The sequence below is a fragment of the Salvelinus alpinus genome, chromosome 10 (assembly GCF_045679555.1).
Source record: "Salvelinus alpinus chromosome 10, SLU_Salpinus.1, whole genome shotgun sequence".
In the NCBI taxonomy this organism is placed as follows: Eukaryota; Metazoa; Chordata; class Actinopteri; order Salmoniformes; family Salmonidae; genus Salvelinus; species Salvelinus alpinus.
This window is the reverse complement of record NC_092095.1, coordinates 18,276,945-18,296,225: the sequence shown is the minus strand read 5'-3', so window position 1 is coordinate 18,296,225 and position 19,281 is coordinate 18,276,945. Positions and strand designations below refer to the sequence as shown.

The following is a 19,281-nucleotide window of genomic DNA, read 5'->3' as shown; positions in this document are numbered from 1 at the left end:
TCGGGTTCAAAGGAGTCAGCTCACGGAAGAAATGACGGAGCACGATCCTGTTGTAAGATCATGTGTCCCCCCCAAGAAGCGTGCGCACACACACACACACACACACCCTTGTCACAACCACACTTTATAGTGGCCACATCAGTACTTGCTGTTTGACTAGATGCTCAGGAGGGGGTAGCAGAGATTGTTTGTCCCAATCGCAATCTAACCACTTTTGCAGAAGAAAAGACAGTCATCAGTTTGACTTCAAAACAAAACTTTAATTACTAATATACAGACTACATGACACCTATACAGCTACACTTGTTCCCCCAGTTCCCTTACCTGTGAACATATTTATATGATGGGAATACTGCGTGTGTGTGTGCGTGTGTGTTTGCCCCTATAGGAACCGTGCCCAACCCTCAGAGAACTAACTCATGCTGTCAGCATTCTATTCATCCCACGAAGAAACCGTCACCATCGTTACATAGCTAGACATTTAATCAATCAAACTACCTTATAAACTAACAGATCTCCAACTACAGACCATAAAGTCTCTAAATATAAAATACATATAGTCTAAATGAGATGGTAGGTAGTGATATGTTGGATGGTAAGATTATAAGACCAACTGTCAGTGTATATAAACTATTATAAACTGGGTGGTTTGAGCCCTGAATGCTGATTGGCTGACAGCCGAGGTATATCAGACCGTATACCACGGGTATGACAAAACATTTATTTTTACTGCTCTAATTATGTTGGTAACCAGTTTATAATAGCAATAAGGCACCTCTGGGGTTTGTGGTATATGACCAATATACCACGGCTAAGGGCTGTGTCCAGGCACTCCGGATGCGTCGTGCAAATATACCACACCCCCTCGTGCCTTATTGATTAATTAGACACGAGAGGTGGATACTAGGTCTAGTATTTGATAGTTGTATTTCTGTCTGTAACTATAGAGGTAGGGCTAAATGACATGTGGATAGAGCATTGGGAGTAGGGGAGAAGTGTCTACGGCATTAAGACAAGGGAAGTGGACACATAAATAACCCTTTAACCCTACAACCCTAACCGCTGACCTCTAAACCTCCATCTAGTCGCAGCCCGTTTGGTCAGTAACACTCATCTTGAAGGTGTCAATGTTTTCTTTAGCCAGCAGCTGCCTGGCGTACTCTACTTCCTCTGCAGGCAAGAAGCGGGAACGTCCCAGGATCCAGGCGTAGTCGACATGGAAAATCCTCAACACGTCAGTACAGCTGTACACCACCGCTCCACTCACATAGTCAGTACTCAGCACCCAGTACGGACTATAGGGAGTGACTGAGAGAGGGTTGGAGGGGGGGGGGAAGAGGTCGAGAGGGATAGAGATTAAGACAGACTCAGAGTCACAGGGATGATGTCATTATCAGATTAACTGTTCTTTCTCTCTGAGTCGGAGCTGAATTCATCCAGGACACTAGAGTAACAAGACCTGTGCAACAGTAGACATTCAGTAGAGAATAGTTATGGTAATATAGTTGTAGAGACTCAATAGAGTCCTGGTAACAGAGTTATAGACAGTAAAGACTCGTGGTAATAGAGTTAAAGACAGTAGAGACTCGATAGAGTCCTGGTAACAGAGTTATAGACAGCAAGGACTCAGTAGAGACTCAATAGAGTCTTGGGAATAGAGTTATAGACAATAGAGACTCAATAGAGTCATGGTAATATAGTTATAGACAAAGGAAACTCAGTAGAGACTTGATAGTCATGGTAATACTGTCTATAACTCTATTGTCTATAACTCTATTACCAACCTCTCCGTCAATGTGAGCAAGACAAAGGAGCTTATCGTGGACTACAGGAAAAGGCGGTCTGAACAGACCCCCATTAACATCGACGAGGCTGTAGTGGAGCGGGTCGAGAGTTCCTTGGTGTCCACATCACCAACAAACTATCATGGTCCAAACACACCAAGACAGTTGTGAAGAGTGCACGACAACACCTTTTCCCCCTTAGGAGACTGAAAAGATTTGGCATGGGTCCCCAGATCCTCTAAAAGTTCTACAGCTGCACTGGTACCGGAATGCCAAGTCTAGGACCAAAAGGCTCCTTAACAGCTTCTACCCTCAGCCATAAGACTGCTGAACAATAATCAAATGGCCACCGGATTATTTACATTGACCCCCACCTCCATTTATTTTTTACACTGCTGCTACTCGTTGTTTATTATGTATGCATAGTCACTTCACCCCTACCTACATGTACAAATTACCTCAACTAACCTGTACCCCTGCACATTGACTCGGTACTAGCACCCCCTGTATATAGCCTCGCTATTGTTATTTTATTGTGTTACTTTTTTATTATTTTTTACGTTAGTTTATTTGGTAAATATTTTCTTAACTCTTTCTTGAACTGCACTGTTGGTTAAGGGCTTGAAGTAAGCATTTCACGGTAAGGTCTACACTTGTTGTATTCGGCGCATGTGACAAATAAAGTTTGATTTGATCGAGTCATGGTAATAGAGTTATAGACAGTAGAGACTCTGTAGAGTCATGGTAATAGACTTATAGACAGCAGAAACTCAGTAGAGACTTAATATAGTCATGGTAATATAGTTATAGACAGTAGAGACTTGATAATATAGTGATAGACAGTAGAGACTCGATATAGTCATGGTAATAAACTTATAGACAGTAGAGACTTGATATAGTCATGGTAATATAGTTATAGACAGTAGAGACTTGATATAGTCATGGTAATATAGTTATAGACAGTAGAGACTTGATAATATAGTGATAGACAGTAGAGACTCGATATAGTCATGGTAACAAACTTATAGACAGTATAGACTTGATATAGTCATGGTAACATAGTTATAGACAGTAGAGACTTGATTTAGTCATGATAATATAGTTATAGACAGTAGAGACTTGATATAGTCATGGTAACAAACTTATAGACAGTAGAGACTTGATATAGTCATGGTAATAGAGTTATAGACAGTAGAGACTTGATATAGTCATGGTAACAAACTTATAGACAGTAGAGACTTGATATAGTCATGGTAACAAACTTATAGACAGTAGAGACTTGATATAGTCATGGTAATAGACTTATAGACAGTAGAGACTTGATATAGTCATGGTAACAAACTTATAGACAGTAGAGACTTGATATAGTCATGGTAATAGAGTTATAGACAGTAGAGACTTGATATAGTCATGGTAACAAACTTATAGACAGTAGAGACTTGATATAGTCACGGTAATAGACTTATAGACAGTAGAGACTTGATATAGTCATGGTAATAGAGTTATAGACAGTAGAGACTTGATATAGTCATGGTAACAAACGTATAGACAGTAGAGACGTGATATAGTCATGGTAATAGAGTTATAGACAGTAGAGACTTGATATAGTCATGGTAATAGAGTTATAGACAGTAGAGACTTGATATAGTCATGGTAACAAACTTATAGACAGTAGAGACTTGATATAGTCATGGTAATATAGTTATAGACAGTAGAGACTTGATATAGTCATGGTAATAGAGTTATAGACAGTAGAGACTTGATATAGTCATGGTAACAAATTTATAGACAGTAAAGACTTGATATAGTCATGGTAATATAGTTATAGACCGTAGAGACTTGATAGAGTCATGGTAACATAGTTATAGACAGTAAAGACTTGATATAGTCATGGTAATAGAGTTATAGACAGTAGAGACTTGATATAGTCATGGTAATATAGTTATAGACAGTAGAGACTTGATATAGTCATGATAATATAGTTATAGACAGTAGAGACTTGATATAGTCATGGTAAAGAGTTATAGACAGTAAAGACTTGATATAGTCATGGTAATAGAGGTATAGACAGTAGAGACTTGATATAGTCATGGTAATATAGTTATAGACAGTAGAGACTTGATATAGTCATGGTAAAGCGTTATAGACAGTAAAGACTTGATATAGTCATGGTAATAGAGTTATAGACAGTAAAGACTTGATATAGTCATGGTAAAGAGTTATAGACAGTAAAGACTTGATATAGTCATGGTAATAGAGGTATAGACAGTAGAGACTTGATATAGTCATGGTAATATAGTTATAGACAGTAGAGACTTGATATAGTCATGGTAAAGAGTTATAGACAGTAAAGACTTGATATAGTCATGGTAATAGAGTTATAGACAGTAAAGACTTGATATAGTCATGGTAAAGAGTTATAGACAGTAAAGACTTGATATAGTCATGGTAATAGAGGTATAGACAGTAGAGACTTGATATAGTCATGGTAATATAGTTATAGACAGTAAAGACTTGATATAGTCATGGTAATAAAGTTATATACAGTGGAGACTTGATATAGTCATGGTAATAAAGTTATAGACAGTAGAGACTTGATATAGTCATGATAATATAGTTATAGACAGTAGAGACTTGATATAGTCATGGTAAAGAGTTATAGACAGTAAAGACTTGATATAGTCATGGTAAAGAGTTATAGACAGTAGAGACTTGATATAGTCATGGTAAAGAGTTATAGACAGTAGAGACTTGATATAGTCATGGTAATAGACTTATAGACAGTAGAGACTTGATATAGTCATGATAATATAGTTATAGACAGTAAAGACTTGATATAGTCATTGTAATATAGTTATAGACAGTAAAGACTTGATATAGTCATGGTAATAGAGTTATAGACAGTAAAGACTTGATATAGTCATGGTAATATAGTTATAGACAGTAGAGACTTGATATAGTCATGGTAATAGACTTATAGACAGTAGAGACTTGATATAGTCATGATAATATAGTTATAGACAGTAAAGACTTGATATAGTCATGGTAATATAGTTATAGACAGTAGAGACTTGATATAGTCATGATAATATAGTTATAGACAGTAGAGACTTGATATAGTCATGGTAAAGAGTTATAGACAGTAGAGACTCACAGTAGGAGAAGCTGACTCCCAGTTTGGCTGGTTTTTTTGGGTCCTGGACCACTGCTGTCCCCTCCACAGTCCGCACCTTACCTTTACTGGAGGCAGAGATATACACTGTCACCACTTTTAGAAAAAACATGTCTATGAGAAAACCGTACTAGCTTTCAGTTCAGGGAGGACAGTCGACTTCTAAATGTCTATGTATGAGGTAAAGTTTGACATAGTTCAGACACACTTAAACACTCACACACAGAAATAAATACTGACTAGAACTGGGAGTTGAGGACTCTGATGGTGCCGTCTCCCCTCAGAGAGTAATCGGCCTGGATGCATTTCCCTCTCTCAAAGGATGCTGGAAGTTTCGCTATCTCATACCACGTGCCCAGGTACTAATAAGGGTAGGAGAGGGGTTGTTAAAAATGTACGCTTTAAATCACAAAAAATCTCTGTGTATGTGTGTGTGTGTGTGTTTACCTGCTGCAGGCTGAAGTTGGTCTGGACACTGGGGGTGGGGCATGGACCCCAATGGTATGTCTGGGCGGAGACCAGAGGGAGAAGGAGGAGGATCCAAAATATAGGAAACATTTTTCTTATGGGAGAAGAGGAGAGATGGGGGAAGAACGGTAAAGCCGTAAGGTAGTGTACAGCTGTATGCCTATGAAGTACAGGTAACCTTGAGAACAGGTTAGCGTGAGTATCTGAAATGCTTTGCTTTACATTCCATCTTTTGTTCCTTGACATGCCATCTGAACGATTAAAGTCTGCAGGCAGACTACATGACACCTATACAGCTACACCTGTTCTTCCAGTTCCCTTCTCTGTGAACATGTTTCTATGATGGGGATACTGTGTGTGTGTGTGTGTGTGTGTGTGTGTGTGTGTGTGTGTGTGTGTGTGTGTGGTGTGGTGTGTGTGTGTGTGTGTGTGGTGTGGTGTGGTGTGTGTGTGTGTGTGTGTGTGTGTGTGTGTGTGTGTGTGTGTGTGTGTGTGTGTGTGTGTGTGTGTGGTGTGTGTGTGTGTTTACCTCTATAATAACTGTGACCAACCCTCAGAATACAAAACATACCAGCCTCAATGACCTTCATCTTACATTGAAAAATATCTCAAAGCTGCCAGTGTCAATTAAATAGAAAGCTTTGCTCCTAAATCTCAAAGACGGGTTGTAAAAAAATACAGGTCAAAACATAGTGTCCAAAACATAATGTTATACTGTACACTTAATAATAATAATACATTTTATTAAGCAGACGCCTTTCAGGACTACATAAAGACCTACTTACTCCACTGTAGGCTAGACTAGTCTTTATTTCAATATGGTTTGTTTACATTGACAAAGGAATTCAGCCAAATGTCATCCCATGACGTCACACAGTCACTTTAAATTCCTATGTTCCAAGCATGCATCATGTTTTATATTAATTTTTTTTTAAACTAAGTTATTTGAATATTCAACAGTTCATAATCAGTTCTTACCAGTATGCTATCAACTTTATCTCTTGAATTTCTAGACACTCAAATATGTTACATAATATATTTCTAAACAATACTTTTTCACCTTTCTAGAGACCTATAAGAGAAATGTTTCTTACCTGTGCTCTTTTTACACACTTTATGAAGAAATAGCAACTGCACAAATATGTATATTCAGCAGAATATATTTCCTAAAGTTGCAGCGTCGCTTAAGTCTTGGGATGACAGAGTGTGTTAAATTTTTAACATCCCCTCTTGACCTGGCCTATTTGAATTGGTCCTTGTGTGCAATTTGGTGCATAATCTAGGGGAACAACATCACACTGCTACACACACAAGGAAAAGGGCTATTAAAATGCTTAGGGGTTAGTCTATGGTTAGGGTAACAGTTAAGGTTAGAATTAGGGTTAGGTGTAGGGTTAGGAGTTAGGTTTAGGGGTTTGGGGTTAAGGTTAGGGTTAGGTTAAGTGTTAGGGTTTGGAAAATTGGATTTGGAATGGAAATCAATTGTTTGTTCTCCACAAGGATAGTAAAACAAATGTGTCTGTCTGTGGGCCTGTGTGTTTGTTCTCAGGCCACAGCCCGTCTGATCTGTCGCTGTATTGAAGACACCGAGCCTCCATATTGGGACTCCTCCACCATTGTAAAAAGTAATTAGGAAGCTACGGAAATGCATTTATTAATGTCTACATTCATTTTTGCCGCATTTATTATATTACAGACACATTAATGCATACTTTTTAATTATATCATGTGAGCTAAAACACAAACCCAAAAATATATATACAGTCAGGTCCATAAATATTCGTTAATGTAAATTGTAAGGTATCCCTTGATTGTATTTGTTAGTTCAACATTATTCATTGTTGTAACCTAGAATAGATATATTCAATCACAAGGGTGTACTAATGAGCTATAACATTTTTTAAATCATAATAGAGGTCTACTGAAAAAATATTATTTCAGTGTAGATAATAGAAGGCCAGCTTAAAATGAAAACATGCCAACCAGATAAGCCAACCAGATAAGCCAACCAGATAAGCCAACCAGATAAGACAACCAGATAAGCCAACCAGATAAGACAACCAGATAAGCCAACCAGATAAGACAACCAGATAAGCCAACCAGATAAGACAACCAGATAAGACAACCAGATAAGACAACCAGATAAGACAACCAGATAAGACAACCAGATAAGCCAACCAGATAAGCCAACCAGATAAGACAACCAGATAAGCCAACCAGATAAGACAACCAGATAAGACAACCAGATAAGACAACCAGATAAGACAACCAGATAAGTGCTTGAGCAAGGCACTTAACCCTAACTGCTCTGGAAAAGAGCGTCTGCTAAATGACTAAAATGTAAATGTCAGAATCAAATGTATTTGCTTATGAATGGAGTGGAAATTAGTTGGCTTTGTGATCCAAGGTAAGTAACATTAATGTGTGGTGGTGGGGCATCAAAACTATATACCTTTTGTTTTACCCCGATGCCTGTTTATTCATAAAAAGCAGATGATAATAAAAATCATAATTTGTCAAATCCAGAGTAAATATTGGCCTTCATGTGTATCAAATCTGTAGGCGATTGTGGGTTAAATCAAATCAAATGTTATTAGTCACATGCGGCGAATACAACAGGTGTTGACCTTACAGTGAAATGCTTACTTACGAGCCCCTAACCAACAATGCGGTGTAAAAAGAAAAAAATAATACGAAATAAAAGTAATTAAAGAGCAGCAGTAAAATAACAATAGCGAGACTATATACAGGGGTGTACCGGTACAGAATCAATGTGCGGGGGCATCGGTTAGTTGAGGTAATATGTACATGTAGGTAGAGGTATTAAAGTGACTATGCATAGATGACAACAACAGAGAGTAGTAGTGGTGTAAAAAGGGGGGGCACTGCAAATAGTCTGGGTAGCCATTTGACTAGATGTTCAGGAATCTTATGGCTTGGGGGTAGAAGCTGTTTAGAAGCCTCTTGGACCTAGACTTGGCGCTCCGGTACCGCTTGCCATGCGGTAGCAGAGAGAACCGTCTATGACTAGGGTGGCTGGAGTCTTTGACAATTTTTAGGGCCTTCCTCTGACACCACCTGGTACAGAGGTCCTGGATGGCAGGAAGTGTGGCACCAGTGATGTACTGGGCCGTACGCACTACCCTCTGTAGTGGCTTGCGGTCGGAGGCCGAGCAGTTGCCATACCAGGCAGTGATGCAACCAGTCAGGATGCGCTCGATGGGGCAGCTGTAGAACCTTTTGAGGATCTGAGGACCCATGCCAAATCTTTTCAGTATCCTGAGGGGGAATAGGTTTTGTCGTGCCATCGGCCTCTCCTTGGCACCCCGCATTTTCACAAAGTGCATGGACGCTGTCCTGGCACCTCTGACGTCCCGAGCATTGTTGATCCTAAATTACCTGGACGATTGGCTTATTTGTGCCCCGACCAGGACCCAGGTCCTGTCAGACAGAGACATGCTCCTGACCCACATCGGCGGGCTGGGCATTACTGTAAATGACAAGAAGAGTCGTCTGACATCCACCCAGAGGGTGGCCTTCATTGGCATGCAACTGGACTCAGTCCTCATGAGAATACACCTGCCCACCAGAAGGGTTCATGCGATCTTATCTTGCCTCGATCACTTTCGTCAGGCGTTGGCGACTTGCCAACGCCTGTTGGGCTTGCTGACATCAGCCTCGTTGCTGATTCCCCTGGGCCTGGTCCATCTCCGGCCTCTTCAACGGTGGTTCAATTTCCACCGGCTGCACCCGAAGCGCCACCGTCACCGCCAGCTGCGGGTGACCGCACAGTGCCTCAGGGCATTGTTGAGGTGGCACTGATGCTCCTTTCTCTCAGGTGGGGTGGAGATGCTGAGGATGTGCCGCCGGGAGCTGGTCAGCACAGACGTCTCTCAGATCGGCTGGGGGGGTGTGACCAAGGGCAGGTCGGCCAGCGGCTGTTGGCTACCCCCTTGGAGCGGCAGGCACATCAATACACTAGAGCGCCGAGCTGTACTCGGCTGTACTTCCACATCTGAAGGGAAGACATGTCCTGGTAAGAACGGACAACACCACAGTAGTGGCTTACATCAACCATCAGGGTGGACTGAGGTCACACCGCCTCCATCTTATGACACGGGATCTCCTTCTCTGGGCTCAGGGACATCTACCGTCTCTATGTGCAGCATACAAATGTGGCATCCTGAATGTGGTAGCGGATATGCTCTTGAGGGAGGGCCCACCACCTTGGGACTGGAGCCTACATCCCAGTTGGTGCAGCACATGTGGGACAAATTCGGGAGTGTGCAGCTGGACCTGTTGCCTCCCTGGACAATGCACACTGCCCCATGTGGTACTCCATGTCGGTCTTGGTTGCTCTGGCTCACGATTGGCCAGGGCTGGAGCTTTAAGCATTTCCCCCTTTTCCCCTGATCCAACCGCTGCATACCAGTTGTGCTGGCGGTTGTTCTGCTCTTGGTGCACTAGTAATGAGGTTGTGCCCGAGTCATGCGGGGTGCAGTGTGTCCTCCAATACCTGCAGTCTCGCTTGGATGAGGGCTTGGCAGCCTCTACACTGAGAGGGTATTTGACCGCTATATCTGCCTGCCGTGTGGGGTGGATGGACAGGCCAGTGGGGCGCCATCCCTTGGTCTCCAGGTTTATGAAGGGGGTTCGTCGCCTGCGTCCAGCTAGGACCCGATCAATGGGGAGCTGGGATCTGGATGTGGTCTTGGCAGTTTTGGCAATGCCACCTTTCGAACCGTTGGAGTCTGCCTCCCTGAAACACATCTCTATGAAGGTGATTTTTGGTAGTGATTACTTCCATGAAGAGGGTGGGTGAGCTCCATTCTCTTTCAGTAAGTTCTGAATGCTACCGGATGGACCCCGGTGGGAGGAGTATATCTCTCCGCCCCAACCCATAATTCCTCCCGAAGGTTCTGTCAGACAGGCATGTGAACATCCCTTTTAAAATATGGTACAAACCTCCAGGTTTAATCTTGGGGCTCCCGAGTGGCGCAGCGGTCTAAGGCACTGCATCTCAGTGCTAGAGGTGCCACTACAGACCCTGGTTCGAGGCTGTGTCAAAACCGGCTGTGATTGGGAGTCCCGTAGGGCGACGCACAATTGGCCCAGCGTCGTCCGGGTTATGTTTGCCCAGTGTAGGCGGTCATTGTAAATAGGAATTTGTTCATAACTGACTTGCCTAGTTAAATACAAATGAATGAAAGGAGTTACATACCGGAAGATGAGAAACCTAAAACTGATTGTAAAATAACTTTATCTTTGTAAAAATTCCTCATACAAAATATCATTACATTTCAATCCTTGCAAGTATCCCCATCAAATATGGTAAATTATGACAATGAGATCAAATTTCATTGATATTGCACATTACATTTAAGTAACGTTTTATATCATAGCCGTTGGAATTCATGTGTTTTTTCAGGTGTGTGAGACGCATTCATATATTTCATGATATGTTAAAATACATTTGCTTATATAACCTCATATTTATTAAATGCATTTCAATATACAATATTACATAACCTTATGGGGCCTCTTTCTCTCCGTCCATCCCCTCTCCTCATTCTCCCCCTCTCTTCTCCCTTCCTGACCCTCTCCCCACCATCTCTCCTCTCTATTCTCCCTCTACCGTACCCCCCCTCTCTCCGTCTCCTCTCTCTTCTTAGTGTTCGTGTCCCTCATTGGTCTCATATCCCAGTGTGTCTCCCAAGTGTTGATGAGCATAGAAGGCCCGGGCCATTTCGTTGATGTGCTTGTAGGCTCCAATAGACCAGAAGTACTCTACGTAGTGCCAGAAGTCTGAGGTGGTGTAGGGCCAGTAGAGGACTGCCGGGGGCTCATCGTATGGAACTACAAACACACAGACAGAAACAAATCACAACACTCACTGACTGACAACCCCAAGGAAGTCTACATAATATAAGAATCATGTAGATCCTATCAGTACATGTTACAGAAGGTCTGTGTGTATGTAGAGGTCTGTGTGTGTGTGTGTGTGTGTGTGTGTGTGTGTGTGTGTGTGTGTGTGTGTGTGTGTGTGTGTGTGTGTGTGTGTGTGTGTGTGTGTGTGTGTGTGTGTGTGTGTGTGTGTCTATTTTACCTCCTTTAGGGGTGAAGGCTCTGGCATCTGTAAGAGGGAGAGTGAGAGATGGGAGATGGAGTTTAGCATTCTGAAGCGTTCCAAGTATTCCATTCACAAAGACTCGATTGAGAGTCCGGAAAAATGAGAGTCCTCCTCTGAGGACTCTGGGATACCCGAAGAAAGTTCCTTCATCCTCAAATATTATTCCTCACTGGGTTTACACACAGACACACACACACACACACAAACACACAGTGCTCTTTGTACACATGCAGCATTCAAAACAGACCTCGCCTTATGGATGCAGCAATGTGTCCTTACTGAATAGAACAGTTAGTCATAGTTATCTGCCATCTGAGTCAGTTATCGTCAATACTGAGTACTTATTATGCCACTTTAACATGGATTACACATACAGCACTATTTACTAATTGATTTGACGTAAAATGCTTAACATCAAACCCGGCCTAACCCCACGAAGAGCAAGCAGAAGGTAAGATAACGGAGGGTATCCCAGAGGCTGCTGATGATTAGTAAGACTTAGTAATAAAACACTGCTGAGAAAGAGACTGTAATGGAGGAGGAGAGACTCACCAGTGAGTTTACAGGCAATGAGACAGAGGAAGAGAATTCTAAGCTGAACCAGCAACTTCATCCTGACTTCTGAAAACACGAACACAGAATAAGCTACTAGTAGAATAAACATACATATTAGACTCATAGCACAGAGTTCACTGATAAACACCCTAAACTACACTCTAAACTACTAACTCAAAACTTTACAAAATACTCACTCTCCATCAGAATCAAAACAATAACACTAATATATTCAACACATTCAAACGTCTGTGCACCTGGTTGTGATGAGAAGAGTCTGGTTATTTTTACCTGTGTGTGTCTTGCCAGAGGTGCTGTCTGTCTCGGGTCCAGAGGAGTCTAAAGCTCACGGCAGAAATGAGGGAACAGGATCCTGATGTAAGATCACGTGTCCCCCCCAAGACACACACACACACACACACACACACACACACACACACACACACACACACACACACACACACACACACACACACACACACACACACACACACACACACACACACACACACACACACACACACACACACACACACACACACACACACCCTTGTCACAGCCACATGCAAGCACCCCTGCCCATTGCCCACATATAGCAAAAAAAATTATGTGTGTGTTTGCCTGAGGATTTTTTACTATTCTTCCACTGTCAATGGTTTGATACCCCTGCTTTATAGTGGCCACATCAGTACTTGCTGTTTGACTAGACACTCAGGAGGTGACAGCAGAGATCACTTGTCCCAATCGCAATCTAACCACTGTTGCAGGAGAAAAGACAGTCATCAGTTTGACTTCAAAACAAAACTTTAATTCCTAATATACAGAAACCGCATGGATTCAATTTGAAGCCAGATAATTGACTCATACTGTCAGCATTCTATTCATCCCATGAAGAAACTATCACCATCATTACATAGCTAGACATTTAATCAATCAAATTACCTTATAAACTAACAGATCTCCAACTACAGACCATAACGTTTCAAATATAAAATACATATAGTCTAAATGAGATGGTAGGTAGTGATATGTTGGATTGTAAGATTATAAGACCAACTGTCAGTGCATATAATCTATTATAATTGTGTATACCATGGGTATTATTATTTTTACTGCTCTAATTACGTTGGTAACCAGTTTATAATAGCAATAAGGCACCTCTGGGGTTTGTGGTATATGGCCAATATACCACGGCTAAGGGCTCTGTCCAGGCACTCCGGATGCGTCGTGCAAATATACCACACCCCCTCGTGCCTTATTGATTAATTAGACACGAGAGGTGGATACTAGGTCTAGTATTTGATAGTTGTATTTCTGTCTGTAACTATAGAGGTAGGGCTAAATGACATGTGGATAGAGCATTGGGAGTAGGGGAGAAGTGTCTACGGCGTTAAGACAAGGGAAGTGGACACATAAATAAACCTTTAACCCTACAACCCTAACCGCTGACCTCTAAACCTCCATCTAGTCGCAGCCCGTTTGGTCAGTAACACTCATCTTGAAGGTGTCAATGTTTTCTTTAGCCAGCAGCTGCCTGGCGTACTCTACTTCCTCTGCAGGCAAGAAGCGGGAACGTCCCAGGATCCAGGCGTAGTCGACATGGAAAATCCTCAACACGTCAGTACAGCTGTACACCACCGCTCCACTCACATAGTCAGTACTCAGCACCCAGTACGGACTATAGGGAGTGACTGAGAGAGGGTTGGAGAGGGGGGGGGGGGGAGAAGAGGTCGAGAGGGATAGAGATTAAGACAGACTCAGAGTCACAGGGATAATGTCATTATCAGATTAACTGCCCTCTCTCACAGGCCCTGAGTCAGAGCTGAATTCATCCAGGACAAGACCTGTGCAACAGTAGACATTCAGTAGAGACTCAATAGTCATGGTAATATAGTTGTAGAGAGTAGAGACTCAATAGAGTCCTGGAAACACAGTTATAGACAGTAAAGACTCGTGGTAATAGAGTTAAAGACAGTAGAGACTCGATAGAGTCCTGGTAACAGAGTTATAGACAGCAAGGACTCAGTACAGAATCAATAGAGTCTTGGGAATAGAGTTATAGACAATAGAGACTCAATAGAGTCATGGTAATATAGTTATAGACAAAGGAAACTCAGTAGAGACTTGATAGTCATGGTAATACTGTCTATAACTCTATAACCTTATTATCTATAACTCTATTACCAACCTCTCCGTCAATGTGAGCAAGACAAAGGAGCTTATCGTGGACTACAGGAAAAGGCGGTCTGAACAGACCCCCATTAACATCGACGAGGCTGTAGTGGAGCGGGTCGAGAGTTCCTTGGTGTCCACATCACCAACAAACTATCATGGTCCAAACACACCAAGACAGTTGTGAAGAGTGCACGACAACACCTTTTCCCCCTTACGAGACTGAAAAGATTTGGCATGGGTCCCCAGATCCTCTAAAAGTTCTACAGCTGCACTGGTACCGGAATGCCAAGTCTAGGACCAAAAGGCTCCTTAACAGCTTCTACCCTCAGCCATAAGACTGCTGAACAATAATCAAATGGCCACCGGATTATTTACATTGACCCCCCCCCCCCTCTATTTCTTTTTTACACTGCTGCTACTCGCTGTTTATTATCTATGCATAGTCACTTCACCCATACCTACATGTACAAATTACCTCAACTAACCTGTACCCCCCAACATTGACTGGTACTGGCACCCCCTGTATATAGCCTCGTTATTGTTATTTTATTGTGTTACTTTTTTATTCTTTTTTACGTTAGTTTATTTGGTAAATATTTTCTTAACTCTTTCTTGAACTGCACTGTTGGTTAAGGGCTTGTAAGTAAGCATTTCACGGTAAGGTCTACACTTGTTGTATTCGGCGCATGTGACAAATAAAGTTTGATTTGATCGAGTCATGGTAATAGAGTTATAGACAGTAGAGACTCTGTAGAGACTCGATTGAGTCATGGTAATAGACTTATAGACAGTAGAGACTTGATATGGTCATGGTAATATAGTTATAGACAGTAAAGACTTGATATAGTCATGGTAATAGAGTTATAGACAGTAAAGACTTGATATAGTCATGGTAAAGAGTTATAGACAGTAGAGACTTGATATGGTCATGGTAATATAGTTATAGACAGTAAAGACTTGATATAGTCATGGTAACATAGTTATAGACAGTAAAGACTTGATATAGTCATGGTAACAAACTTATAGACAGTATAGACTTGATATAGTCATGGTAATAGAGTTATAGACAGTAGAGACTTGATATAGTCATGATAATAGAGTTATAGACAGTAGAGACTTGATATAGTCATGGTAATATAGTTATAGACAGTAGAGACTTGATATAGTCATGGTAACAAACTTATAGACAGTATAGACTTGATATAGTCATGGTAATATAGTTATAGACAGTAGAGACTTGATTTAGTCATGATAATAGAGTTATAGACAGTAGAGAATTGATATAGTCATGGTAATATAGTTATAGACAGTAGAGACTTGATATAGTCATGGTAATAGACTTATAGACAGTAGAGACTTGATATAGTCATGATAATATAGTTATAGACAGTAGAGACTTGATATAGTCATGGTAATAGACTTATAGACAGTAGAGACTTGATATAGTCATGATAATATAGTTATAGACAGTAGAGACTTGATATAGTCATGGTAAAGAGTTATAGACAGTAGAGACTCACAGTAGGAGAAGCTGACTCCCAGTTTGGCTGGTTTTTTTGGGTCCTGGACCACTGCTGTCCCCTCCACAGTCCGCACCTTACCTTTACTGGAGGCAGAGATATACACTGTCACCACTTTTAGAAAAAACATGTCTATGAGAAAACCGTACTAGCTTTCAGTTCAGGGAGGACAGTCGACTTCTAAATGTCTATGTATGAGGTAAAGTTTGATATAGTTCAGACACACTTAAACACTCACACACAGAAATAAATACTGACTAGAACTGGGAGTTGAGGACTCTGATGGTGCCGTCTCCCCTCAGAGAGTAATCGGCCTGGATGCATTTCCCTCTCTCAAAGGATGCTGGAAGTTTCGCTATCTCATACCACGTGCCCAGGTACTAATAAGGGTAGGAGAGGGGTTGTTAAAAATGTACGCTTTAAATCACAAAAAATCTCTGTGTATGTGTATGTGTGTGTGTGTGTGTTTACCTGCTGCAGGCTGAAGTTGGGCTGGACACTGGGGGTGGGGCATGGACCCCAATGGTATGTCTGGGCGGAGACCAGAGGGAGAAGGAGGAGGATCCAAATCATAGGAAACATTTTTCTTATGGGAGAAGAGGAGAGATGGGGGAAGAACGGTAAAGCCGTAAGGTATAGTACAGCTGTATGCCAATGAAGTACAGGTAACCTTGAGAACAGGTTAGCGTGACTATCTGAAATGCTTTGCTTTACATTCCATCTTTTGTTCCTTGACATGCCATCTGAACGATTAAAGTCTGCAGGCAGACTACATGACACCTATACAGCTACACCTGTTCCTCCAGTTCCCTTCCCTATGAACATGTTTCTATGATGGGGATACTGTGTGTGTGTGTGTGTGTGTGTGTGTGTGTGTGTGTGTGTGTGTGTGTGTGTGTGTGTGTGTGTGTGTGTGTGTGTGTGTGTGTGTGTGTGTGTGTGTGTGTGTGTGTGTGTGTGTGTGTGTGTGTGTGTGTGTGTGTGTGTGTGTGTGTGTGTGTGTGTGTGTGTGTGTGTGTGTGTGTGTGTGTGTGTGTGTGTGTGTGTGTGTGTGTGTGTGTGTGTGTGTGTGTGTGTGTGTGTGTGTGTGTGTGTGCGTGTGCGCGTGCGTGTGTGTGTTTGTTTGTTTTCCCCTATGGGAACTGTGACCAACCCTCAGAATACAAAACATACCAGCCTCAATGACCTTCCTCTTACATTGAAAAATATCTCAAAGCTGCCAGTGTGAATTAAATAGAAAGCTTTGCTCCTAAATCTCAAAGACGGGTTGTAAAAAAATACAGGTCAAAACATAGTGTCCAAAACATAATGTTATACTGTACACTTAATAATAATAATACATTTTATTAAGCAGACGCCTTTCAGGACTACATAAAGACCTACTTACTCCACTGTAGGCTAGACTAGTCTTTATTTCAATATGGTTTGTTTACATCGACTTTTGCTACATTGACAAAGGAATTCAGCCAAATGTCATCCCATGACGTCACACAGTCACTTTAAATTCCTATGTTCCAAGCATGCATCATGTTTTATATTAAGTTTTTTTTTAACTAAGTTATTTGAATATTCAACAGTTCATAATCAGTTCTTACCAGTATGCTATTAACTTTATCTCTTGAATTTCTAGACACTCAAATATGTTACATAATATATTTCTAAACAATACTTTTTCACCACCTAGAGACCTATAAGAGAAATGTTTCTTACCTGTGCTCTTTTTACAAACTTGAGGGAAAAATATTAACTGCACAAGTATGTATATTCAACAGAATATATATCCTAAAGTTGCAGCATGACTTAAGTCTTGGGATGACAGAGTGTGTGTGTCTGTCTAAGTCGTCACAGAGTGCACCCAGCACCAGGCAGGTGATTAGGAAATTGTTGTCATGAGACCGTTTCCTCTTTCGGTGCATTCTGGAGAGAGAGGGGTAGAGAGAGAGAGAGAAAAAGAGAGAGAAGATGCTGTCTTGTCATTTAACTGCTGATTCAGGCTTTCGTCTCCTCTTATCGTTCTGTTACTGGAAAATCACAGTGAGTTTAGCCTCATCCCAATAGTCTTCAAATGAACAAACAAAAGAAGACAAATTGAATATATATTAATTATTTCATAAGATAATGTATTTGTCAAATTTTATTTGTCACATACACATGGTTAGCAGATGTTAATGCGAGTGTAGCGAAATGCTTGTGCTTCTAGTTCCAACAATGCAGTAATAACCAACAAGTAATCTAACAATTCCACAACTACTACCTTATACACACAAGTGTAAAGGGATAAAGAACATGTACATAAAGATATATGAATGAGTGATGGTACAGAACGGCATAGGCAAGATGCAGTAGATGGTATAGAGTACAGTATATACATATGAGATGAGTAATGTAGGGTATGTAAACATAAAGTGGCATAGTTTAAAGTGGCTAGTGATACATGTATTACATAAAGATGGCAAGATGCAGTAGATGATATAGAGTACAGTATATACATATACATATGAGATGAGTAATGTAGGGTATGTAAACATTATAATAAGTGGCATTGTTTAAAGTGGCTAGTGGTACATTTTTACATAATTTCCATCAAATCCCATTATTAAAGTGGCTGGAGTTGAGTCAGTATGTTGGCAGCGGCCACTAAATGTTAGTGGTGGCTGTTTAACAGTCTGATGGCCTTGAGATAGAAGCTGTTTTTCAGTCTCTTGGTCCCTGCTTTGATGCACCTGTACTGACCTCGCCTTCTGGATGATAGCGGGGTGAACAGGCAGTGGCTTGGGTGGTTGTTGTCCTTGATGATCTTTATGGCCTTCCCGTGACATCGGGTGGTGTAGGTGTCCTGGAGGGCAGGTAGTTTGCCCCCGGTGATGCGTTGTGCAGACCTCACTACCCTCTGGAGAGCCTTACGGTTGTGGGCGGAGCAGTTGCCGTACCAGGCGGTGATACAGCCCGACAGGATGCTCTCGATTGTGCATCTGTAGAAGTTTGTGAGTGCTTTTGGTGACAAGCCGAATTTCTTCAGCATCCTGAGGTTGAAGAGGCGCTGCTGCGCCTTCTTCACAACGCTGTCTGTGTGGGTGGACCAATTCAGTTTGTCCGTGATGTGTACACCGAGGAACTTAAAACTTTCCACCTTCTCCACTACTGTCCCGTCGATGTGGATAGGGGGGTGCTCCCTCTGCTGTTTCCTGAAGTCCACAATCATCTCCTTTGTTTTGTTGACGTTGAGTGTGAGGTTATTTTCCTGACACCACACTCCGAGGGCCCTCACCTCCTCCCTGTAGGCCGTCTCGTCGTTGTTGGTAATCAATTCTACCACTGTAGTGTCGTCTGCAAACTTGATGATTGAGTTGGAGGCGTGCATGGCCACGCAGTCATGGGTGAACAGGGAGTACAGGAGAGGGCTCAGAACGCACCCTTGTGGGGCCCCAGTGTTGAGGATCAGCGGGGTGGAGATGTTGTTACCTACCCTCACCACCT

At 41.8% G+C, this 19,281-nt stretch overlaps 3 protein-coding genes across 4 annotated transcripts; all 3 read right to left on the bottom strand.

Annotated features, from left to right (window-relative positions):
• Nucleotides 1–239: 239 nt before the first annotated feature.
• LOC139531614 (apolipoprotein D-like) lies at nt 240–17,625 on the bottom strand. Of its 2 annotated transcripts, none has more exons than XM_071328230.1 (5): nt 17,515–17,625; nt 5,404–5,518; nt 5,197–5,318; nt 4,939–5,024; nt 240–1,308 (listed from the first exon to the last, which is right to left on the bottom strand). In XM_071328230.1, the coding sequence occupies exons 2-5, from the start codon at nt 5,512–5,514 to the stop codon at nt 1,082–1,084; spliced, it is 546 nt and encodes a 181-aa protein (XP_071184331.1). In that variant the 5' UTR covers nt 5,515–5,518; nt 17,515–17,625; the 3' UTR covers nt 240–1,081. The 2 variants fall into 2 exon arrangements, with proteins under 2 accessions (XP_071184331.1, XP_071184332.1); XM_071328231.1 differs by lacking the exon at nt 17,515–17,625 and adding an exon at nt 6,519–6,537.
• LOC139531616 (otospiralin-like) lies at nt 10,668–12,751 on the bottom strand. Its single transcript, XM_071328233.1, has 4 exons — nt 12,401–12,751; nt 12,107–12,175; nt 11,531–11,557; nt 10,668–11,280 (listed from the first exon to the last, which is right to left on the bottom strand). Exons 2-4 carry the CDS (start codon nt 12,165–12,167, stop codon nt 11,093–11,095), a joined length of 276 nt encoding a protein of 91 aa, XP_071184334.1. The 5' UTR covers nt 12,168–12,175; nt 12,401–12,751; the 3' UTR covers nt 10,668–11,092.
• On the bottom strand, nt 12,896–17,653 carry LOC139531615 (apolipoprotein D-like). The gene is made up of 5 exons (XM_071328232.1): nt 17,515–17,653; nt 16,276–16,390; nt 16,063–16,184; nt 15,805–15,890; nt 12,896–13,800 (listed from the first exon to the last, which is right to left on the bottom strand). The coding sequence occupies exons 2-5, from the start codon at nt 16,384–16,386 to the stop codon at nt 13,574–13,576; spliced, it is 546 nt and encodes a 181-aa protein (XP_071184333.1). The 5' UTR covers nt 16,387–16,390; nt 17,515–17,653; the 3' UTR covers nt 12,896–13,573.
• Nucleotides 17,654–19,281: the final 1,628 nt, after the last annotated feature.

What these genes read in the sequence shown, in the direction of transcription:
- LOC139531614 (XM_071328230.1), bottom strand. Translation starts at nt 5,514, where the DNA reads ATGTTTCCTATATTTTGGATCCTCCTCCTTCTCCCTCTGGTCTCCGCC. An exon ending in CCAACTTCAGCCTGCAGCAG is followed by an intron (nt 5,319 to 5,403) that starts GTAAACACACAC and finishes TACCCTTATTAG; the next exon opens with TACCTGGGCACGTGGTATGA. An exon ending in GGGAGTCAGCTTCTCCTACT is followed by an intron (nt 1,309 to 4,938) that starts GTGAGTCTCTAC and finishes ACCCTCTCTCAG; the next exon opens with TCACTCCCTATAGTCCGTAC.
- LOC139531616 (XM_071328233.1), bottom strand. Translation starts at nt 12,167, where the DNA reads ATGAAGTTGCTGGTTCAGCTTAGAATTCTCTTCCTCTGTCTCATTGCC. An exon ending in CATTGCCTGTAAACTCACTG is followed by an intron (nt 11,558 to 12,106) that starts GTGAGTCTCTCC and finishes TCCCTCTTACAG; the next exon opens with ATGCCAGAGCCTTCACCCCT. An exon ending in AGCCTTCACCCCTAAAGGAG is followed by an intron (nt 11,281 to 11,530) that starts GTAAAATAGACA and finishes GTGTGTTTGTAG; the next exon opens with TTCCATACGATGAGCCCCCG.
- LOC139531615 (XM_071328232.1), bottom strand. Translation starts at nt 16,386, where the DNA reads ATGTTTCCTATGATTTGGATCCTCCTCCTTCTCCCTCTGGTCTCCGCC. An exon ending in CCAACTTCAGCCTGCAGCAG is followed by an intron (nt 16,185 to 16,275) that starts GTAAACACACAC and finishes TACCCTTATTAG; the next exon opens with TACCTGGGCACGTGGTATGA. An exon ending in GTCCTCAACTCCCAGTTCTA is followed by an intron (nt 15,891 to 16,062) that starts GTCAGTATTTAT and finishes CTCTGCCTCCAG; the next exon opens with TAAAGGTAAGGTGCGGACTG.